Source organism: Centropristis striata, chromosome 13, assembly GCF_030273125.1.
Source record: "Centropristis striata isolate RG_2023a ecotype Rhode Island chromosome 13, C.striata_1.0, whole genome shotgun sequence".
NCBI lineage: Eukaryota > Metazoa > Chordata > Actinopteri > Perciformes > Serranidae > Centropristis > Centropristis striata.
In genome coordinates, this window is record NC_081529.1 from 17,274,389 (window position 1) to 17,297,967 (window position 23,579).

The window sequence follows — 23,579 nt, forward strand, 5'->3', positions numbered from 1 at the left end:
CGTTATCTCAGAAGGTATTTTGTGCAGTGAAGTGGGCGTGTTGTGCAGTTGAGTCTGCAGAAAGACGAGTCTACAGCCATGTTGTGAGGCTGTGCAAGCTACATGCTAACATTAGCATGCTTATATTGCCACAGTCAGGAGATGTTAGATGCTAAGATGCTAAGCAGGTATCATGTTTACCATGCTGACATCTAATCTGAGCTTGTTAGCATATAATGTTGGCTAATTATTGCTAAATACAAATTACAGTTAACACGAATTTAGTTATAAGCAAGGGGTCAATCTCCGTGCCTGAGCATGGAGGCAAACCAGGAAGTGCCTTAAGCCTGTATTCTACTGAAATTTCCAGCAGGGGGTGCTAAGTTTGGCTGCAAAAAAAATCTGCTCATTCATTTCAGTGCAAAATTTGAAAACTTCTGACTTGATTTATTACCTCAGAATTTTTTTTCAGGACAACACTATGGTATCAATTGCTAGTAAAAAATCTTCTTCAAGACAGTTTGATGTCAATAGTTCTAATAACGGCCCCATTTAGAAGAAAATAGAAGATAAAGAATCGTATGATTTGGGGCGTGGCTACCTTTGATTGACAGGTGGCTAACAGGGCGAGCCGTCATCAGAAGAGAAGCAGAGCAATGCGTATCCACGGCAACGTGTCAATAAAGTTATAAATAACGTTATATAGATAAAAAGAGGACATTTACCGATTTGGTCTCATAACTTTGACCCTTTCACACTGTATTTTCACTTAATGACAGTTTATTTTAACATTTTGTTCAGTAAAAATGTCTTGTTCAGCGTTTGGTTGGACTAACTGACACTCCAAGGAGTCGCTGTTCATTTGTCTGAGGTAAGTAACATACATTTTGTTTTTTGCTAGCCAAAACTAACATCCCAGTCAATGCTCCAGTTAACGCTAACATGAATTAGTAGCGGCTTCTATCAGTCAGGTTGAGGTGTAGAGAGGCGTGTAGTCAGTGTCGTCAGATCCCTCTCGCTCCTCCACAGTCCAAATATGGTCTGTTCTCCGTATCGGAAACAAGATGGCGACGAGTGTAACGCTGAACTTGATGCTTCCAATAGGCAGTCCACAAACCAATTGGTGACGTCACGGTGACTACGTCCATTATTTATATACAGTCTATGGTTATATGCTAAAGTAAAGCTGCGAAAGAGAATTATACGGCTACTATTTTGTCATCTATTAATCGTTTCATTCATTTTTTAAAGCAACAAAGACAAACTATATATGCTTGTTTTTATCTGAAAGTATAGAATATAAAATATGTTTGTTGGTTTTGGACTGAAAAAGTAAGCTATTTAATGATATCTCTTTGGGCTCTGAGAAACAGGTAATTGGGTATTTTTCAGTACATTTTATAGACTAAATGATCGATCAATTAAGAAAATAATCTGTAAATTATTTGATAAAATTAACCAGTAATTGTTTGTTGCAGCCCTCAACCAAAGTTTCAATTCTGAGCTGATAATGGCTCTACGTGAAAGTTAAGGAATCATCAAGGTTTTTTAGTATTAAATGTAGCCTGTGGAGTTTTTGATCACGGTTAGAGCTACAAAAGTTTTTACAAGGGGGATTTTGTTTCACACAATTCTGACAATTCATTTGGCTTCCATTATGTACAAAGAAGAGAAGCTATGAGCCAACAAACAACAACAATATATTTTGTGAGGAAAGAAATGCATTCAACACATTTCTCAGGCTTCGAGGACACACAGTGTGTGTTTTGATGAGTAACAACAAATGTAAACCTAACTTTGTTTGTTTACAAGTAAAACTCCACAGGGCACCTTTAACTGTGTGAGAACCATGGATGTCTGTACACATCTGAGTGCTGCTACGTGTAATAAACGTCAGATAGTTTGCAGGAAAAGTGGAACATTTGACAGGTGATGGTGCATCCCTGTAGACATGCTGCACTTTTCTATGTTTGCATGATTTTCTTGGAGAAGTCAGAGGACTGAAAGGTCAAGATTTACATGATCTGTTTATGTTGTGCTTGAAGAGCTCTGGTGATCTGGGAAACACTTTCAGCCCAGAAAAGACAGCCAAACACACACGCACATACAACTGGCTACTAGCTGATCCCAGCACAACAACTTTATTCAGCACAGGAGCTCGTCTATTTGTGCACTGGGACGCCTGCTGTGTGGTGATCACTCGGTTGAGTAATAAGCAGTGTCTGCCCTGACAATAGCCTCATTCTCCTGCTGGAGGTCATGAAGCCTCTGCTGTCCACCTCTTCAAAATTACTCCACATTCCTCCTCTGTGGTTATCCCAGAGACATGGTAAAAGTGGCATGAATGTGTGTGTGTGGTTTAGAAAGGAGCAGCAGAAGCGTTAAGTGTTGTCTGCTATGCCAAGTGCTTTTGAGCATCAGACTCAGTGCTGAACTGCAGGCGCCAGATCACATTGGACCTGGAGAACCGCCTGGAGCTCGGAAAAGAGGAACCGAGCCAATCTTTCATCTTGGATTCGCACAAACACACACAGATATGGCCCCAATTAGCCTGCCAGTGCAGCACTGTCAGTATCTGTGCACTGAAGGGGCCACCCTGTCCTCACACCGCTCGTTGTCATCATTGTGAGGAGTGTTACAAGCTGCAACTCGACCACTTGGCCGGCTATTTCTGGAGCCGCTGAAGCACAATCAAGACGGCCTTCACCACCCGCTGACCCACAAACCTGCCCGCCCACCCTGTCTGTCTCTGTGAGGGGGGTTAGCATCAGGATGGACAGCACAAACAGAGGAGAGGTGGGAGAGCTAAAGGTCAAGGAACAAGCAAGAAAATAAAAGAGGCTGAGAGAGATTCATATGCTTTCCAACACCCCAGCAGTAAACTTTTATTCCAAGATTTATCTCCAAAAGAGTAAAAAAAAACAAACATTTAAGGTTGCACAATCTCCCTGCACTTTGGCATTCTCTACAGAGTTCAATCTCTTGTTTGAATACCTTTCTGTGTCAATATGCAGCAGGTGAAATGCCTCTGCTGACTTGAAAAGAGCTGTTACCCTCCAGCTTCTCAGCATTTATAGAGTTTGTTTATGATTAACATCTGAATCACATGTAACGTTTCTGACTGACGCATCCAGCTGGTTGTTTTTCTGTAAATTAAGCCCAAGGTGTAACATAGAACCAGTGTGCCATTTCATGACAGGTAGTTTAAATAATGTTTTTGTGCATCAAGTTCTTGTTTCCATACTTATTTACTGAGATTATGTCTTTGCAGTTGATACAGTTTTGTGTTTCCCCTTTTATGTTCCCCTTTATTGCAACGCTCACTGCTAGGCTTCTTCTGAGTAACCACAGATTCGGGTTGTAACCACAGAAGAAGCCTTATTACCAGACGTCAGATCCACTTTGGCACAGCCCCCCAATCAACCAGTGGATGGATTTTTAAAGGGTCAGTTCACCCAAAAAACAACAACTTTTTTCTACTTATTTCTATCCAGCTATGTCGATAGTTTTACTTTTCAAAGATGTTTAAGTTTGAAGAAATGTTTGCCAGCTTTCAGTTATTCTGCTCCTCACCTGTGGAACAAACTACCTACTACGGTCAGCTCCTTTAAATCAGGACTAAAAACACTATTGTTTACTGCAGTGTACTCTTACCTTTAACACTTATCTGCTGTACTCTCCTGCCCTTACTTTTTAACTATGCAATGTTTGACTTGTGCTTTTTATTATTTTATCTATTTTCTTATCCTGCTGTATCCTATTTTATCTGATTTGTATTTTTATTTCCATTTCCCTGTTTTAATTGACTGTTTTTACTCTTTTCAATTGTGTCTTGCTGTTTTTAATGTTTATGTAAAGCACTTTGAATTACCTTGTGTTGAATTGTGCTATATAAATAAACTTGCCTTGCCTTGCCTTGGCACAACCTGGATAATTAAAAATGTTTAAAAAATGTTTTTTTTAAAATGCAAATGAGGCTGGTGGATCATTCTAAGAAACCTGGACATTGTGAAATTTATTTAGCTGTTTCTTAGCTAAATTCCTTGTATGTGCATGCATACTTGATCAATGGAGCTTATTCTAAGATTTTTTACAGTAATTATCCAATCAAAGGTGATCCAATAAACAGGACATTGCTCTGTGTAGTAAAGACAGAAATACAACATTTATTGAGTTTAAATGTGTGTGTTTTTAAATCTAAACTACTATTATGAACCTGAAACTAAGTATATATGTCCCCTTTGATTGTTCACTGTTCACCCTGGAACTATAGTTTGACTTTTTAATATTATATAATATCAATATTCTTCAAAGAAGTATCAGGCTTCAATCAGATTATTGGGTTAGTGCAGCAATTCAGGTGGTTTTACATGATTATGTAAAGCATTATGGCCAATTTAGCCAGTCAGAATGTATTATTTTTTTTATTTTTTATTTCTAGATTATACACATTTTTTGAAATTCTATTAATTGTATATTATTCTGAAACCAAACCTACATCCTTGAGATGAAATATTACCTTCCCAAAATCAGGATTAGTTTGTGGTAACTGATGTTATCAGTGAGCTCACAGCTGCTCCGCCTTCTGATCTGTAACTTTACACAAGCTGGACCTGAGTCTTCCCGAGTCCAGGCTTATAAATCGGTGCATAAATTACACATAATTATTGTTTATCCAGATTGCAGGGGCCATGATTAGCCTCCTCACTCACCACAGAAACAAACAGCCCCTTTAATAAGGTAAGGCGAGGGTTTGAGATAGAGCCAAGATAAAAGAGCTCAACAACTCTGAACAATGGCCTCTGACTCACATCCCAGTCTGTGCTGGTGGAAGGCCTGCTTCTCTGTCTCTGTGTTACTTCCCCGTGGATAAATTTCCTTCCAGGCAAAACCCTTTTCCTCTAATCTGATAAGTTCCCTCTCTGAAGAACAATTTTTATTCATGAACGCTCTCACTATCGGGGCTCCTTCTCCTCCTTAACCCTCATCACTTCTTAGAGCTAACTCTTGGTCCTTTGCCTCTTTTCCACCTTGAAATCCCTTCTGAAGCTCTCTCTCACACACACACACACACACACACACACACGAACAAAGGCAGGTTTTGGCAACACGTACATGTCTGCTGGGCTTTGGCTTTGCGGGAGCTCTTGGTGGATTCACACCACACTGTTAGTCCATCATCCAGCAGCCGCAGGTTTCGGCTCTTCTGCCACCTGGAAGAGCGAACTTTCACCATGCTGCAGCCCTGCATCATCGCTCGTACGTCCTCATTGTCCAGCAGCCCTGGAGCAAACAAACAGAAAGCAGAACAAGTTTAAGTGTAAATAAACTCTGGTTCAGTTTGACACTGTGTCAGCAAAAAGTTTTTCTTGGTTTTGTGATCATATGCAGGCTTAATGTGCAAAAACCTAAATATAACATCATTTATCTAGGGAGTTGGTAGTTATGTCCTGATATTTTGGTGCTGTCTGTATTGTTAACAATGCTGCTAAAGTGGTCACACCAACAAGCTCACAATAACCATGCTGATGCTGATGTTTAAAAGAGAGATAGATTGTGAGTGCAGATTGTTTTGCCATGATTTAGTTTAAATTTGGCTAATCAGAATCAGAAAAACTTTATTGCTCCCCAGAGGGAAATTCATTAATTAGCATTATAAACAGCTGAGGCTGATGGGATTGTCATTAGTGTTGCAGGTATTTGGTCATCAGCCAAAGTATGCTCCTGTCTGTAACAACACCAGGGGTCACAGTGATGAAAAAAGACAACATTGACTGTGTTTGCTAAGGCAAACCATAGTCACTTTATTGTACATTTTACTCTAAATGGGACCCTAATTTACTTAATAAACATCATTGTGTATTGACACTTGAGATAAGCACTTGAGACCATAATCCAAACAGAAAACTATCAGAAAGAAATGACTGAGTCAATAAATCAAAGAACAAGTAGGGCAATTTCCTCATAGACTTCTATACAATGAGACTTCCTTTTGCAACCAGTGGAGTTGCCCCCTGCTGGCCATTAGAAAGAATGAAGATTTAAGGAACTAAAACACATGAGCTTCACTTTTCAATTGTTAAATACAGTCTGAGCCAACCTCACATATACAGTCAACACATTTCTGCTTATACCTTAAACAACTACAGGCTGTTTCATATACAAACCTCGGAGGAATTGACCTGTGCTTAAGGTTTTGATGTGCTGAGTGAAGCTTGTCTTAAAAAGTGACTTAATGTTTTGACAAAGCAATGTTACTCTGTGTGTTTTCTTCAGGTCTATGAATGTGACCAGCCATGATAATTTGTAGATTTATGTCTCTCTTGGAGCAGTGGCAGGCCAGCAGATAGTAGTTCTCCCTTGCTATTACCATCATATGGAAATTCGATCAAGAAGCTAAAAGAAAAAAAGCAGAGCCTCAGAATGGAGGCAAGTGTTATTATTTGTTGTCAGCACTAAAAGGATCGGGGCACAAGGAAAAAAAAAAGATGAAAGCCGAAGGGATCTTTAGACATCATACAGGTTAAAGTTGGGTTAAGTTAAAGCCAAGTCATGTGGTATCACGGGAACACAGAGAGGAGAACAAGTAACTGTTGTTTGAATCATGTGCTATATCTTGTAAAAAAAAAAAAAGTTTTATGATCAATCACAGAGCCAAAAGTTTGCACAAGAAACATTTTGCAAGCACAAGGCCTTTTTTTACATGAGCTGGTTTTGATTACATCTTAATTAAATAAGGACTAAAGCCGAGCTGACACGATCAGACACATAATCTATTAGACAATCAACAGAGAATTAATCAGCAGTGATTGAGAACTGATTAATCATCGTGCTTCTCAACTGTTTTTTTTTTCCTTTTTATATCATTGTAATCTGAATATATCTGAGCTTTGGACTGTCATGACGGGCATGTTTGATTTGCTCTGACGTTTTATAGACCAAACATTTAGATGGTTAATCAAACAACATAGATGGAAGAATAATAGAGAATGAATAAAATTGTTGGCTGCAGCTACAGTCTAAAGTTTAGGATGAATTTGGAGTGCAGAGTTGAAGTTGATCATGCAAAGGAATGTTTACACAATAGTTCAAACACGACACACACACAGACTCCTGGAGCAAAATTTACTCTGTGAATATTTCAACAATCATGTATTTTGGAGTGGTGTCTGGTGTGGAGGAAGAAATATTCAGATCCTTAACTTAAGTAAAAGTACTAATACCACACTGTGAAATTACTCTATTACAAGTAAAAGTCCTGCATTCAAAACTTACTGAAGTAAAAGTACGAAAGCATTAGCAACAAAATGTACTTAATGTATTAAAGTAAAAGTACTCGTAATGCAGAATGGACCCACTCAGATTGTTTTATGTGTTCTAAATATATTATTATATTATTAATATTGATGCATTTATTTAAGAAGGGTTTTATTTTTCTCAAGGTAGGGCAAATTTTAACTACTATGAGGTTTGATTTAAAAAAAAAAAAGTCTAATCATTTTAAATTTATCATGTTTTTCATGTTAAATTTTAGCTGTTGGCTAAATGTAATGGAGTAAAAAGTATAATATTTGCTTTAAAATGTAGTGGAGTCGAAGTATAAAGTTACATAAAATGGATACAATAAAGTACAGGTAAATCAAAATTGTATTTAAGTATTACTTGGGCAATGTAGTTAGTTACATTCCACCACTGGTAATGGGTAACGATTTGAAGGCTCAAAGACAAATTTTTACTAGGAACTTTCAAGTAACTGTAATGAAAAGGAGTGTTCAAAGGTTTCTTGTAATGCAAATGTACATTTACCGCTACAATTAACTGACAATTTAATTTAGACCAAAACCACCTTGTAACCTATTATGACAAAATCATGCAGCTTTACAGTACCAGTGTTAATTAAGCACATTTAACTTTGCCTCACTGCTTCTTTTGCAGGGAAGAATGGGGCCTCTCAGTAAGTCTTTTTCAGAGGAAAAGTCGAAGCAAAATCTCACTCTTGTCAAGTTATTCTTTGGTGTTAGTCTCTTCTGCTCACCCCTAAATATTCCTCTGCACAGTTCCTTTCCCTTAAATCACAGTGCTCATACTGTCAGAGCCAAATGGCTGGCAAAGCTCCTCAGAGGGCCCACAAAGCTACAGCACAACAGAAACCGCTCTCATCTCCCTCCCCCCGACGAGAAACAAAGTGGGCGCAGGCGAGGATCTCTCCCCATCAGGGTCGAACACAAAGAAGTCCCCCTACCAGCCCTCCATCCATAACAACCAAGCCTGTTTTTCCAAGCTGTTACCACATGCAAGGCATTCCCACAAGCAGAGCACATGGACCTGATTAACTGCAGGTCATTGACCACACTAAGCTGCCCAAACAGCCTTAACTGCATCTGTCTCAACCCACCGCTTCACCTTTTATCATTGCCTCTCCAGCCACATCCACATTCTTGCTTTCCTACCTGCATCGTTTTAATATTTAACGGCGGCAGAACAAGTGAGCACAAGCCTGAAAGTGTTGGCCAACCCACAGTGTGTGTAAACAGAAGCACATTCACATTTTGATACACTACAGACTAATGAAAGCCTCTTTATAAAGCTGTAAATGGAGGGATGATTCTTCAGGCTGGAGAGCTCAATCGAGTTTTCTTTTCAGCGTCTCCTGCAGAAAATCTGGTTGACATGCTCTTTATCAGTTGGTCAAAGCCCCGCATGCCGAAGGGCTAGCAACCACGCTAATGTATACTAATGCAAACAATTCAACACAGCACAGAAATTCAAGAAGCAGCAGAATTGGCAACGTTAGAGAGGAAAGAAAGTTAGAGTAAAACCATGCCAGCTCCCACCCACAGCAAAGCAGTGCTTTGAGCTAAATGCTAGTCTCAGAATGCTAACACTCTGATGCTAAACACATGTAACATTTATCGTGTTCACCATCTCAATTTAGCACAATAACGTCGTAAAATAAGCATAAAGTATAGCTGAGGATGATGGGGATGTCATTAGTTTTAAAGTTATTCTGTAATAAACATAAAAAAATGAACCTGGTAATGGTGAAAGATTAAATTTTAGCCACACTAGCAGCTCTATGACTAGCCATGTTTTGAGCACATTGCTAACATCAATATCCTAACATGCTCAAAGTGACAATGTTAACATGCCGGTGTTTCCCAGGTCTAATTACCATAATTAAAATATTGTTTATCACATATTTTCTTGCTAACAATTGCTTATTTGACATAAACACACTGATGCCAATGCCATTAGGTTTGCAGGTATATGGTCATAAACCAACATTTTCCCACTCTAATAATGACGTTATATTGAAAGCTAATTTATCTCCAAAGTGATAAAGATTCATCCTGTGTAGGACATGAATGTGTGTACCAAATTTCATGACATCAAACATCTATCAGTCAGTTGAGCTGCAGTCAAATAGTCAAATATTACGTCTTTTCATCACTACTTTTCCTTGTCAAGGTCAAGGTAAAGCCTTTAGGAAAGTCAGTGAAGAGACTGTTATTGATGTGAGTCTGCCATGATGAAACTGCAAGATTCATTTCCAATGGTTTGATTGAAATAAATAAAAGGAATATAGGCTATCAGACAAAAAAGTGAAACAAAACGGTTGTCACATTAACAATGGTTTTTCATTGGTCACCCTCCTGTCCACTCATATTTACTGACATGAATCATGAGTATGATTTTACGCAAATAATTCATAATAAATTCATGCAAGATATGCATGATGTGTTGATTTGTAAAGGATGATCCAGTGTATCCTGCACTAAAGGAGATAAGAAAGGGCCCTGATGTGCCATTCCTCTGCCTTTAGTGAATTCAAACAGATCTTGTCACTTAGTTAGCGCCCTTCTTGTGCAAAAAAAAAGACTATTCAACCACAAAAGGTCAGAAGGATTCTGGGAACCACAGATGTCTGTACAAAAGATGGTGCCAATCCATTCTGGTGTAAATCGATATACACTACCACTCAAAGGTTTGGGGTCACTTAGAAATGTCCTTATTTTTCAAAGAAAAGCACAATTTTTAAATTAAAATAACAGACATGCAGTCTAGACATTGTTAATGTGGTAAATGACTATTAAAGTTGGAAACGGCTGATTTTCTTATGGAATAACTATTATAAATTGTCAACAACCATCACTCCTGTTTTCCAGTGGCACATTGAGTTAATCCACGTTTATAGTGTTGAAAGGCTGACTGATCATTAAAACACTTGGAGCACTATGTTAGCACAGATGAAAACTGTTTTGTGTTGATTTGAGATGCAATAAAATGATCCTTCCTTAGGCTGGTTGAGTATCTAGAGGTTAAAGTCGGAGATTTGTACACGTTAAAATGATTATTTCCACCCTTGTCAATGTCTTTACTATATTTTTTTGATTCATTTTGTAATTTATTTTATGAATAACACAGTTTGTTTACATGGAAAACAACACTGACATTTCCTGGGTGACTCCAAACTTTTGAGCGGTAGTGTAATTCACAGAGGAATAGTCAGGCAGTTATGAAAGTCTTAAGGGTTTATCCTCTTGAGGCCGTCACTGTCTGAAAGTGGTGGAGCAGCCCACCGACAGACCAAGAGAGAGCTACGAACTTGTAAGGTAGGGACAGTTGGCTGAAAGAAGAAAGCAGCACTGCTGGATCAGATGTGGAAAAACAAACAAACATTCAATTCAATCCCATGTGAAATATTTCTCTGAGGGTGTGCTGACCTGTGAGCAGCGGGAGTGCTTTGGAACTGAAAGAAAATAACCAAATCAGCTGGTCAGTAATAGATTGTGTCTGCATGAGTTCTCTTCACTCAGGCCCACATACCAGCTCCTCCTGGGACACGGTTCACGTTTCTCTCAGCATAACAACTGTCACGAGAGCCAGCTAGCAAGGATTCTACACTACATAAAGATAGACTAGTTGAGGTGCTGTTGATACGATACGGCCGACCGATCAATTAAACTTTCTTAATTGAGTCAAACAGCTGTCCACATGAGACAGCAAGTAGGGCATCTCTTCATAAAATGTCCAGCCTTTGATGAAAAATTATGATATCTGTAGTTAAAAGGTGATCTGAAGAAAGCCTGACAGAAGACACGAATGCACTTTGGAGCTGTGAGTCTCAGCAGCATCGCCTGATGTGACAACACATTCAGGATTAGAAACAAATGCAGAATTACTGCCAAATGTTTTTTTTGTTGGATAGCACCCAGTAGAACATGAAAGCAACGCAGCTCCTCTTTGTATTCAGCTGAAAATAAGCAGCGTTCATAATGAATTCATTAATTTACTCATTAATACGGATGTGACCACACAGTGTGGACTCCATTAACACAGCCAGGAAGAAATTGTTGCTTGCAGCGAACAGACTGATTCTGTTCAGCTATCACAACTTTATTATCTAGAGAAAAAAGGACAGTTATCTTGTAAAAACATAAACATTGTCGCCCATAAAGTGGGAATAAAATATTTTTTTACCTCTTCCATCTCTTCTAAACATATCAAAATGAAAATGAAACCACTATTAACAGAGGATTGTGTCTGAAAACAAAATTATTCCAACTTTATGGGCAAAAGTGAATATGCATAACAAACAAAAACATGTCCTGACTCAAGGCCTGGGTCTTGTTTATCTGGAACTCAAACATCTTTAGTTGTTGGGATTTCTGAGGTTGGCAGATTCATATATATTTATTAGTAAAGCAGACTGTGTGAGAGTGGAAAGTGAGCATCATGATTATATGATTATATTACAGCTCATACTGTACATACTGACCTATTGCATATGCATATATACTACTGTCTATACACACCACATCTAGGCCTATTATTATCACACCTCCAGCTGTTACTCTCTATATGATATTTACTATTAGCACAACTTGCACGTACACTATCTGCAGTATTTGCTATACTTACCGGTCACCTCTCAAAGCTAATTAGCCACCCCATTATCTTACATCATGATTGGCTATCTGCCCAGCCAGAGGCGGGACTTGTTTTTTATCTGTATATATTGTATCAGTACTTTATGCAGCCACTGTATGCAGCCTACTGTTGGAGGCACGATTTATCTTGTAAAGAATACACTATAGAAGCTTTGTGTTACTTTTGTATGATGCCACTGATGATTGGTTGGTCTGTTATCTTAAGTCAGGATTTTAAACACAGTAATATAAGAAACTGTGAGGTATTGTAATGTTAGTAATTAAAATAGACAGAAAAGGGTAATTGATGTTATTTCAACTCAGTGACCGTAGGAAGTATGTATTCGTATAGTGGGAGATTAACTAGATTTTTCAATTATGGCCAAATGAGGTTATGTGTGGAAGTGGGATGTACAATGAGGTGTAATACTCTTGCGTAGTGTTAATATACAAAGTGTAAATTGGGTAATACATGGATGTACTTTGAGATATAAAAAGAGACAGAAATAGTTATTTTAAGAAAAAGAAACTTAATTATTCAACATGGTTAGACATATACAGACACAGATATAGGAGGGAAAAGGTTTACATGCAGCACAAACAGATGGATGTGAATAATGTGAGTAAGGGTTATTAGATGTGTTGTGGAATGTGTAGATTGATTGATAACTATTGTGTTTCATATATTGTCTTTAAGCTAAATCTCCGCTTAGCATGGTAATAGCGAATAACAGAATTTGCACATTACATGCAGACCACTACAACGTCTGCAACTCCATAACTTTTTATAAGGTACGCACACCATCCAGCACATACACTTTGAACATTGATATCTGCTGGAAACTATTTGAATATTACTTGAATTGGGTTAGTGACCAGGTGTAGGCCTAGGACAAGGGCTCCTCTAAAAGGCGTCTGATCGGAAACAGTGCAATACCTATCTTAGCATGTCCTTACCACTGTTGATATTTTAATACTGTATATATCTAGTGTATGCATATACCTAACTGTTCATTACATGTTCTAAGTATTTATTTAAATTCTACATTTTTCAGCTTTTTTGAATTTCTGGTTGGATGCTAAACTGTATTTTCTCTCAGTACTTGTACTGCAAACATTGAATCTAATCTAATCTAATAATACAATTTTATTCTAATCTAATAAATTATCAAAACTTTTGAATTTTGATGTGTTTAAGTTGGCTAACTTTGACACAAAAGCAGTATGACTCAGCAGGCATCCATTCTGATTTCTTCAGCATGTTTGGACATGAACGGACAAACCTTTTCTTATGGGAAAACTCCAGACTAAAAACATGAGAACAGATTTTCAGATAGACTTTCAGATAGACAGTTTGGGATTTTGGAGAATATACTGTTAACGGTTTACAACAATCACAGCTGATGTTAAAATCCATTGTTTTTAACTGTGTGGTCTTTGAGACCCAAGAGAGAAGTGAACGCATAACTACCTCTGCCCTGTAAATTTGTCTGTCTGTCAGCAGGATTACGGAAAAAACACAACACTGGCCTGATCATGAAACTTGGTGGGAGTGTGCAGCACAGGCCAAGAAAGAACCCATTAAATGTTGGAGCAGAGCCAGATTACGGGGCGGTTACACTGATTATTGGTCACTTTGGTGAACACTGAGATCTACTTCCTGTATCATACTTGTAGCAATTTCAATACAATCCCAAACCTACAAAATTATGGATTATGTTTGTGTTTGTTCTCACAATAAACTATTTGCTGTGTTTCACTATCTCAGCACCGCAGAGCTCCAGAGTCAGCAGCAAAGCCAGACTCCCTGAAACCAAATCCACAACCCGCCCCGAGGGGATGCAGAATATATATTTATCCACGTGTGCACTTGTCAGATTCAAACATAGATTATGTCAAAAGTATAACAAACTTTGGGTTTACAGGAACAATACCTGTAGGCAAAGGCTTACAGTAAGAGAGAAATCTTTAAACAAACAAGTTGTCTCGTGACACCACATGACGCAAAACCTCTGAACTTTATTCCACTCTTTAAATGTTTTTGTCATCTGACGTTAAGTGAGGATTAAAAAGCTGCAAAGACACGGTAGCTGAAGGCCACCTGACTGATTTATGACGACACATGGCGGTAAGGGGTCGGGGTCCAGTGGGGGGTGGGGCGACCTCACTGGCTTCATTATTCACTATTAGCCGGACGCTCAAATATAGAGCTGACAGTTGCGTATGACGTTTTCAGGCACAGAGATACGGTTTCAAAACTCAAACATCAGTAATGCTTAAACAAGTGTCTGCATAGTGTCAGAGTTTCAACATAGTCTGCTGTGTCAAAGCCACAAACCAGAGCCGCACACTGCTGTGAGAACATGGAAAATCAGGGACCTAATGTGGAAAATTTAATAATTAGAGCAGGATTTTTAGCTATCTGAACGCCAAAAAACCCCCCAATGTTACCAGAACTTATATGGGTAATCAGTGTTTGTAAAGTTATTTTTGATTGTAAAAGTGATTACTTGTTGGATTTTTCAAGAAAGTGTCGAGGAAAAATACTGTTTACTGTATTTTATTGTGAAATTCTGGATACTAGAGAATGATCGTTTCTCGGTGGTACGTCTCATTTTACAAACAACTTTTCAAATCTTGATGTCATGCTGGTAACTTGACATTGTGAAACTGCCAAAACCATGAAGAAACATGAGTGTTACACAATTATTGACTGCAAGCAGAATTTAAATTTGTATAGCATAAATTGGTCAAAACAGTGGTCCAGTTTTCCAGACATCCGGTGTCTTCTCTGAGACTCTGACAGGTGCTCCGTGGCTGCTCAGCAGGTGTCTATTTTGGGGCGGGGTGTGTCCGTGAACTGAGAGGGCTCGTGTGAAGGGGCAGCAGCAGAACGGAGCTGGACGAGAGCCAGCGAGCTGCGATGGGAACGGTGGGGAGCCTGAATCACACCAGTGGGCTCTGAGTGAGTTCAGCTCTTCATAAGCACATGATCACTTCAAGTACACCCACACACACACACACACACACACACACACACACACACACACACACACACACACTCTCTCTCTCTCTCTCTCTTTAGTCAGTATAACTAATCTGTGATCAGTATAACTGAAACAATCACTATGCCTACAAAACCTGCATCCTTAGTCACTGAACCAGACTAGAGAGGCTTGGCTCACACATTATTTACATTAACCAAACACTGCTGATATACGTATATATATATGATAAAATTAACAGTGACTAACCTTTATATATATTAGCTTTATAAACAAATACACACACTTTAGTGACGTGGGGACCCAAAGTGTAATGTTACATTTGACCAATAGGGGCAGTAGAGAGAGGTGAACTGCATCACACACTTCAGGAACCAACCTGATTTCGCAAAATTGCATGAAATGACCATGACTTCGTAACACAGATGTGTGAAAATGATGTGTCACCAGCATGTAATTCTGTGTTATGAAGTCATGGTCATTTCACGTAATTTTGTGAAATGAGAAATAGCACACACGGTTGGTAAGTTACATAAACAATATAGGATACTAATAAGGTTCCAGAGTGTGACATCCGCCATCTAAACTTTTTATTTTTAGTTTGTGAGATCAAGCTGTCCGTAACATGCTAGCATCAGAGCGACCTGAGAGGTCAGAGTCAGACGCACATTTCCTGAAACTGCCTCTGATAGGGACATTTAAGAAAAAACACAAGGAGCATATCAGGACGCTATTTTCTATCCACTGGGAGGGGCCTACCGAGACAGGTCCCCATCAGTGGTGGTGCAGTCAGGTTCAAGTCCACACACACACACACACACACACACACACAGCTTGATGTGTCATTATCTGCTGATTACCAGCAAACTGCTAAAATAAGCCATTACACTACTTGGAGAACAACCAGGCAACAGGTCACAAGCACATGGCCTGGTAAATAATGTCCTGAATGAGAAAACAAATGCATATACAGACACATAGTCTCACCAAGTTTTTATGCACACTTTTAGCGTTTTTTTAGATGTAGCACCTTTCTCTCTCTCTGTAATATTTCTATTTTATACTGTTTATTTGAGACTGATAAAGCTTCTCATCTATACACCAAGTAATCCTAACATCTGTTTTAAAAGGGTGCTTAAATAACTATTAAAGCAATGGTATCAATGAAACAAAAATACAAATAAACCATGGTAAAATCCCCTTAATCAGTATTGAAAGAACCCAGATGCCACTCTAACTACCTACTGAAAATAGGATTAAAATCACTGTACACTCAAGTTCATACATGAAGAGAGTCACAGGGATACTAAAGTACTGAAACGGGAAAAACAACTAGATATCCTCACATTTTAAGCCCTTACAATAGTAATATCTCAGGCTGCAGCACATGGGTAACTTTGAAAGTTTGCAGAAAGGAGCTTAAACGTTCCTTACCGAGCCTCCTGATGGGATCCATCGGCTTCTCTGCCCCTTTCCTCCGCTGCTCTCTGGGACTACTGGACGCTGATTTGCCGCTGCCTAACATGATCACAACTCCAGCGAAAATATCTGCAGGCTAGAGCTTTTGTAAATAAAAAAGCTTCTAGGAAAGTTGCAAGATGATGCAGGTGTCTTTCCCGCAAACGCAGGATTGGCCGTCCCAGAAAGGCCCCCCGAGCGGAGAGAGAGAGGCAGCAAAGGCGCAACAGTTATTCGTTTTCCACATGTGTAAAAGTCCCTCCCCGGTACGGCTCTGCTCTCCATGCCTGTGCGTAATATGACTCCAAACAAGGCGCACACTTTACGCACTCCCACCTTCTTCTCCTCCTCCTCCTCCTGCATGAACAAACAGTCCAACTAAATTGCATGAGCCATTGATGGTCAAGTTCCTGCACAAGTGCTGCACTTAGCTGTACTTTACGGGAGTGTTTCCATATTCTGCGACTTTACGCTTCTACTCTAGAGGGAGCAGCAGAGGGAATATTTGAGCGTTTTTACTCCACTCCATTAATTTTACTAGCAGTTTATCGCTGATTCTCAGTGTATCCGACCTTTGAAGAAAGCACCTTGAATACACTTCCCTCCCTGTTTTCTTTTTTTTAATTTTACTTTAGTTGTATACAGTTATGGGAAAAATTATTAGACCACCCTTGTTTTCTTCAATTTCTTGTTAATTTTAATGCCTGCTACAACTAAAGGTACATTTGTTTGGACAAATACAACGACAACAACAAAAATAGCTCATAAGAGTTTAATTTGAGAGCTGATATCTAGTCATTTTCCATGGTTTTCTTGAAAATTATTTTGGTTATTATCAAGAAAACCATTGAAAATGGCTAGATATCAGCTCTTAAATTAAACTCTTATGAGCTGTTTTTGTTGGTATCATTATATTTGTAAAAAAAAAAAAAAAAAAGTTGTACCAGGCATTAAAATGAAAGAAAAGGATGGTCTAATAATTAAAAAAAAAAAAAAATTCTAAATCCCATGACTGTATATTTATTTGGTGTGTGTCATTTGAGTTTGGGTGGGTGTAAAGTCAAAGGAAAGTGATTTATTTCTCCAATTAAACAGAACAAAAGACAATTTTAGGAGCTTAGATTTGCACAAAAAAATCCCAACAACAACAACAACAAGACAACTTTGATTACTTTGCGGTAACATTAGCCTGAAATTTACCAGAAGCAAAATTCAGCTTATCAATAATTATAAGTGCTGCAAGTTCTGCAAGAGAACTTTGGGTATGGTCTGATGCTAATAGTTTTTGTACTCTTTAGAGACTTGAAGTAACCTAAACATTTGATTTCATGACTTTTATTTGGAACAATGTATTTCTAAATTGTTGTATAGCTACTTTTACTTATAAGTACAAGCTCTGATAACTTCTTCCACCACTCTTTAATATAGTTTAAGTAAGTTCTCACGAAAAAGGTTAATGTTTAATGCTTAAGTCTCCTTTTTGTAAAGATAAAAACATGTGTACTAACCTGTAACGTGCATAGACAGGTTTACTTAACTTAACTGAAAAAAAAAAAAAATCAAAACTTGTTAAAGTATGATAAATGTGTACTTACCTGTGAATTGCTGACCTGAATGTCATATTCTGCCTTGTTTGTTACATGCCACAGCATCTCTGGCCTTCTAAAAACTTTCATATTTTCCCAGTGAGGTTCATGTGTCCTTGGGCTGCGGATGATTTCAAAGTTCTGGTTAATTTGATGGAGAAAAAAAGAGATTAGAATATCATCAAAAATGTTTCTTGCATGGAGGATGAGTCAGAGTAAATAGGCATTTAAAGCATTGAAATAGTCCCTATTCATGTCTGTATACTAATCAGTTAGAGTGCAGCGCCCCCTGTTGGCCATGTCAAGAAACTGCAAACATTCAACAACAACAACAACAATCAATTCTGTTAAAGTCAAATCTATCTTTTACATCCAGATGAATCTACATGGATCAAAATGGTGTTGTGCTGTTTGAAAAAAAGAAGACCCAGACTTGAGTCCTTTTTGTGAGTGAATGTGAACGTGCTTGTGGTATCAGAGCAGTGGCTGGAAACTTAATTAAGTCTTTGTAATGGAGTTATAACAGAGAGCAGAGGGACAGAGCTCAGCTGGGCGGTCTGAAACTGGTCCTGTCAGGAAGAGCATAAAATGGGATTTTTTTTTCTTTCTTCCTGATCCGCAGCCATCCAGGAGCTCACATACATAAACAAGCAGGTTTGGGGTGGGTGGGAGGCACTTAAAGTGACATGTTTCTTTCACTCTGTCATTTAATACAGCTGATGTGTCCAGTGTTTCCCTCTCTTTGTCACAATCAAAAAAAAAACAAAAAAACCCCAATCTGGACCTGCTGTCTTTATGAAGATCTAAAAAAAAATAACAACACAGCCCTCCTGTGCTCAGATGGACATCAGCCATTGCTTAAATCTTCACTTCAATGCCATGCATAGGCACATAACAATTTCTATCTTTCATCTCCTCTCAATTGCAGCAACAACCATGTTAGACAGGGTGAGAGATTAAGTCATGCCTGCTAATCCTCACAAGCTGTGATGTATGCAGGAAGCAGCTATGGCTCTGTGGCTGCACCGCTCCTTGATTTGTAAAAATATTGGGAACCCTTGGTATGATTTCTCAATCTCCATGGTCGTCAGGTTTCATATTAACTGGAACATATCTCGTCTTCCTCAAAGGATTCCCAGCTCAGCTTGCTTATTGCCAGAGCTGAAACTCAGCCTGGTTCTATTAGTAGAAACAGTAGGCCTGTGTTGTTTGTAGCCACTGGATTCTCAGTCTTAACAAGCAGTGTTAGGAGACACCCACCATAAGAGGTCACTGACTGAATAACCCATTTCTTCCATTGATACAAGTAAATTGTTTGGTAGAAACTGTGCAGCCTAAAATGTTAGGCTATTGTGACACATGCACAGTTAAAGATGAAGTCAGAGTGTTGACCAATAATTGTACAGTGAACAGTGGGAGATTTAACACAGCATGTGTATGTAAATAATGTGCAATAGAAGAAACAAGGCAAACCCAAATAAAGATATTTATAGGCTACTCCATAACAAGGTTGCCATAATTTATTTTACCAAACAAAAACTAATTCCAACGTCTTATTTTACACAAGCCAGGAACAGATATAAAGTTAAGTTGAAGGGGAATGTATGGGTAAACTGATAGTTTAACGCGTAAAATCAACTACAGCGTGCTAGCCAGCAGTAAACTAAAGGAAAGCCTCAGTGCTGCCTTGCAAGATCAGGGACCGTCTACTTCCTGAAACTAAACAAGTTCGAGGTTTCCAGTTCGCGGATTAAAACAAATTATCGCTGTTTTTACATCTGTGTATATATTATTACTGGCTGTGGTCGGGGTCGATCATAAAACATGTTATAATGTAAATCTACAATTCAATCTTGATTCTATAGTGGGGAACCCTCACGGGAAACATTACGTTCCAGCAATTACACGGAGCCAATATAAACACACTGGCCTAGTTAGCAGCCGGCTAACGTTAGCAACTTCTGGAGTTAGTGGTTATTTATTTACTTTATTGCTTTGTCCCGATAGCTCAATCGACTATAAGCATAACAAAGATACATTTTGTTTTAAAGAGTTCGACATATTAGTTAGCATTTGCTACATTTGCTTTATGTACAGTATGGCGTTTTTTGTTAAGGCTAACGTTATACTGGACGTGGCTAGTAAAGACTATGCAATGTCGTCGTGATCCAACTATACGTTTATTATTTTTATAACGTTAGTGCGTATGGCTTCACACTTTATGCATTAATGTAGTGTTTAGTTTTGGGAACGAAACAACGCAGTTCTCATTCGCTAACTAACGTTAACGGTTAGCTAACGTTAGCTAGCTAGCGTATCCTTAGCTGTTAAACACGACACAACAGTGTAAATCTAACACTGCATATCAGAGCGTGGGTTGCGCCGAAATACTCAAAACTGATCTACACCACTCCGTCCACTGGTAACAGGATTATTGAGCAAGTGTGAGATCGCCTGACCCACCCTTTTACAACGAGGGGCTCGGAGCTGTGCTCGTAGCGGCAGCTTGACAATAAATGTCGTTTGTTTACGCTGATTCCAGAGTTCCCCCCGAACCCCTGCCCCACAACGTATCACTCCGCACAACAATCAGAATATCCGTACTAAAATATTTAATGGTCCAACCGGCACCAAAACAACGCATTTTTATACCATGGAACATGAAAAATAATTACAATGTGAAAAAAAGCCGCATTTACTTATTTTCTTGTGTGAACATTCAAAACGGACTAGTTTCCGTAAGAGGTTTGCTTCATTTTGCTTCAAATATAGGAGGGGTTGTCTTGTATTACTATTTCTGCATTAGCCTGCGAGGTCAACAAATACAAATATGACATATAATCGTACGTATAGAATGTGCTTATCTGCTCCTGTTGTAATATACTATAATTCCAAAGTATTTATATTAACTTTTATGTCGCAACTTTAACTGGAGACCCCTATTTTAGAAGGTAGTAGCGCCCATAAAATGCCCCGGACTGCTTTCTTGGTGTGGATTACGTACGTGTGATTGACTATTGGACTGTCCAATCAGAAAATACTTTAAGCTTAGCAACAGCAAAGTTAGCCTCTTGTCCAATCAACAAAGAGAGGGGTGGGCTTTATCGTGCTCACGATTCTAACATTTGATTGGTTAAAAGGCTCGTCACTTATGGTGGATTTGTGGACTATGTAGTCCAGTGAGGAGGCCTCCGACAGCGCTTCGCTGGAATCGAAACGGCATCTCCCACAATCCAACGGGCGATACAAACTGCTGCATGCGCACGGCTAGAGGCGGAGCTGCTATATAAACACGAGCTCCCTCTTCTTGAGCAGCACACTGGACACTGTTGTGACGGTGAAACGCCGTCTCCGAGTGAACGACAGCGTTGACAGCATCGAAACAGTTAATGGTAGTTAGCGACAGTTGCTCTGACAAACCCTTGGAGGAGTAGCAAGTGTTTACTGTTCAGAAGTTTACTTTTAATTTTACGAGAGTTTGTTCTTTTACACGTAAGAACTCAAACTTTCTTTAGTGATTTCGGCTCATTCTGGAAAACGTATATTTTTGTTTAAATTGAGTTTAACGTCTTTTAACGAACTTTGGAGCTCACTTTTGAGAGCGTGAATATGATGTAAAATTGGCTAAAAGCGGAGCCATCAGAGCGGAACATCAGGATGACAGAGCCAGCGGAGCAGACCCATCACCTGAAAACTTCAGGCAGCCCATCAGGTGGGAGCAGCGGAGACGCGTTGGAGCATCTCCCAGCCAGGAGCCGTGGAGGACCGGAGAACGGCAACAGGGGGCGACAGAGAGACCACAAGCAGCAGCAGCAGCGGCAGCGGGCGGAGAACTGTGGGGATATCAACACAGACAAGTTATGGCAAATGAAAGGCGGACAGAGGGAGGTGTGCCCTGCCTTAGCAGCCGGAAACGAGCTTTCAAAGTGCCCGACTGCAGCCCAGCCTCACCAGAAGCCCAATCTTCTTGCAGCGGGTGAGGGTCATCACCTCACACAGGGGAAAAACGGCGAAGACAGACCCCTGGAGAAGACTTTAAACCAAGAGGACAGTCACATCGACTCCGACACTGGCTTAGATGCGCGCCTGGGCAAAAAGAGGCACAGGCGCAGGACCTCCAGGAAGAAGCGCAACTGGAAGCCTTATTCACAACTTTCCTGGGATGAGAGGAAAGCCCTGGATGAGAGAGAGACAGCCAGGGCTTCCCGTTTGAGAGAGGAGATGTTCGCCAAAGGGCTCCCAGTGGCCCCCTACAACACCACCCAGTTCCTGATGGACGAGCACGACCGAGAGGAGCCCGACCTCAACACCGAGACCGGGGTCAGGCGGCCGTCAGGGGTCGGCATCCGCATGGAGGATACGGGCAGCGAGGAGGACCTCTTCGACAACGAGGAAGAGGAAGATGATGACGGCAGCGGCGGGGGCAGCGACGGCATCGGGAGGGCCGGTAACGCAGGTGGGGAGTTTCTCCAGAGAGACTTTTCCGAGACCTACGAGATGTACCACGTCGAGAGCCTGCAGAATATGACCAAGCAGGAGCTGGTGCAAGAGTACCTGGAGCTGGAGAAGTGCATGTCCCGGCTGGAGGAGGAGAACAACCAGCTGAGGCGCGCCGTGGAGCCCGGGGGTCCGACCGTGGAGAGCTCCCTGGTCCGGCTCAGAGAGCTGGAGAGGGAACTGGAGAGACTGAAAGCTCAAAACACGGAGCTCCTCCTGCAGAACCAGCCGAGCAATGACCGGGGCCAAGTCGCCACCAATTAAAGGACATGATTCAAGAGGGGAACACCCCCTTTTCAAAAAGGTAAAACATGGGACTGCTGCATTTATATATATTAAAAAAAAAAAAAAATTTGTCATCAGTTTTCTGTAATCAGTTTGTCATTTGGACGATGAGTCCTTGCATTGCAATGCAATACTTGACGTTTCTTTTCTATTTGGACTGTAAGGGTGTCCTGTTATTTTTTTTTTCCAAGAAGAAATGTAAATATTTCAAAATTAAGATTCTTTTTATAAAGAGAATGTATTTGACAATGAGAATATTTTGTTTGTTTCCCGGGTCAGCTCTGTAGGTATCCATTTCCATTTTTAAATTTAAAAAACAACACGTATGTTGCATTTCTCTTCTCCCTTCAAAATGACTAACAAATTACAGCTAATTGGGTCAGCTTGCAAAGACTGTTTGTGCAGAAGTAAATTCCAGAGTGAATATTTTAACAGTTGTGTGTTAACATAAGTTCAAATAAAATTTTGAAATTCTGCTGTCATGTGTTGTAAAAGCCTGATCAAAAAGCACAGGAAGCGGTTCATAAAAGATGTAGAGTGAAACTTCTGTACGTGGCTTTTGTCTCAGCAATAGAAATAATCACAAAGCCTTTCTTGTGAGGATCCTGAAATGGGCCAGACAGACGACATCAGTGAGGAAGAATACACGGACTGTGGCAGAAAGGGGGGGATGGGATTTGATGGAGGTGCTCTTTATGAAGGTTAACCCACTCTGAGTTTAATCTAGTGAGGATTTTCTGAAGGAAGACATGATAAATGGGTTTATAACACTCTGTTACACAAAAGAAGTGCCAGTCATCTTAAAAGCCAAATAATCTCATGAAAATAGTGTTTATTAA

The 23,579-nt window shown here is 39.7% G+C and overlaps 2 protein-coding genes across 3 annotated transcripts in view; one reads left to right on the top strand and one right to left on the bottom strand.

Moving 5' to 3' along the window:
• plcd3a (phospholipase C, delta 3a) overlaps positions 1 to 18,637 on the bottom strand; it is a 33,976-nt gene extending 15,339 nt beyond the window's left edge. Inside the window, exons 1-2 of one of the 2 annotated variants that reach the window (XM_059347909.1) lie at positions 17,968 to 18,637; positions 5,095 to 5,262 (exon numbers count right to left, since the gene is read on the bottom strand). In XM_059347909.1, coding sequence (XP_059203892.1) covers positions 5,095 to 5,233 — 139 coding nt within the window. In that variant the 5' untranslated portion in view covers positions 5,234 to 5,262; positions 17,968 to 18,637. Of the gene's footprint in view, positions 1 to 5,094; positions 5,263 to 16,348; positions 16,674 to 17,967 lie in introns of those variants that run through there. The other variant, XM_059347908.1, reaches the window with a different exon arrangement.
• Positions 18,638 to 21,113: 2,476 nt separating this feature from the next.
• On the top strand, positions 21,114 to 22,995 carry hexim1 (HEXIM P-TEFb complex subunit 1). Its single transcript, XM_059347296.1, has one exon. The coding sequence runs from the start codon at positions 21,616 to 21,618 to the stop codon at positions 22,717 to 22,719; it is 1,104 nt and encodes a 367-aa protein (XP_059203279.1). The 5' UTR covers positions 21,114 to 21,615; the 3' UTR covers positions 22,720 to 22,995.
• Positions 22,996 to 23,579: the final 584 nt, after the last annotated feature.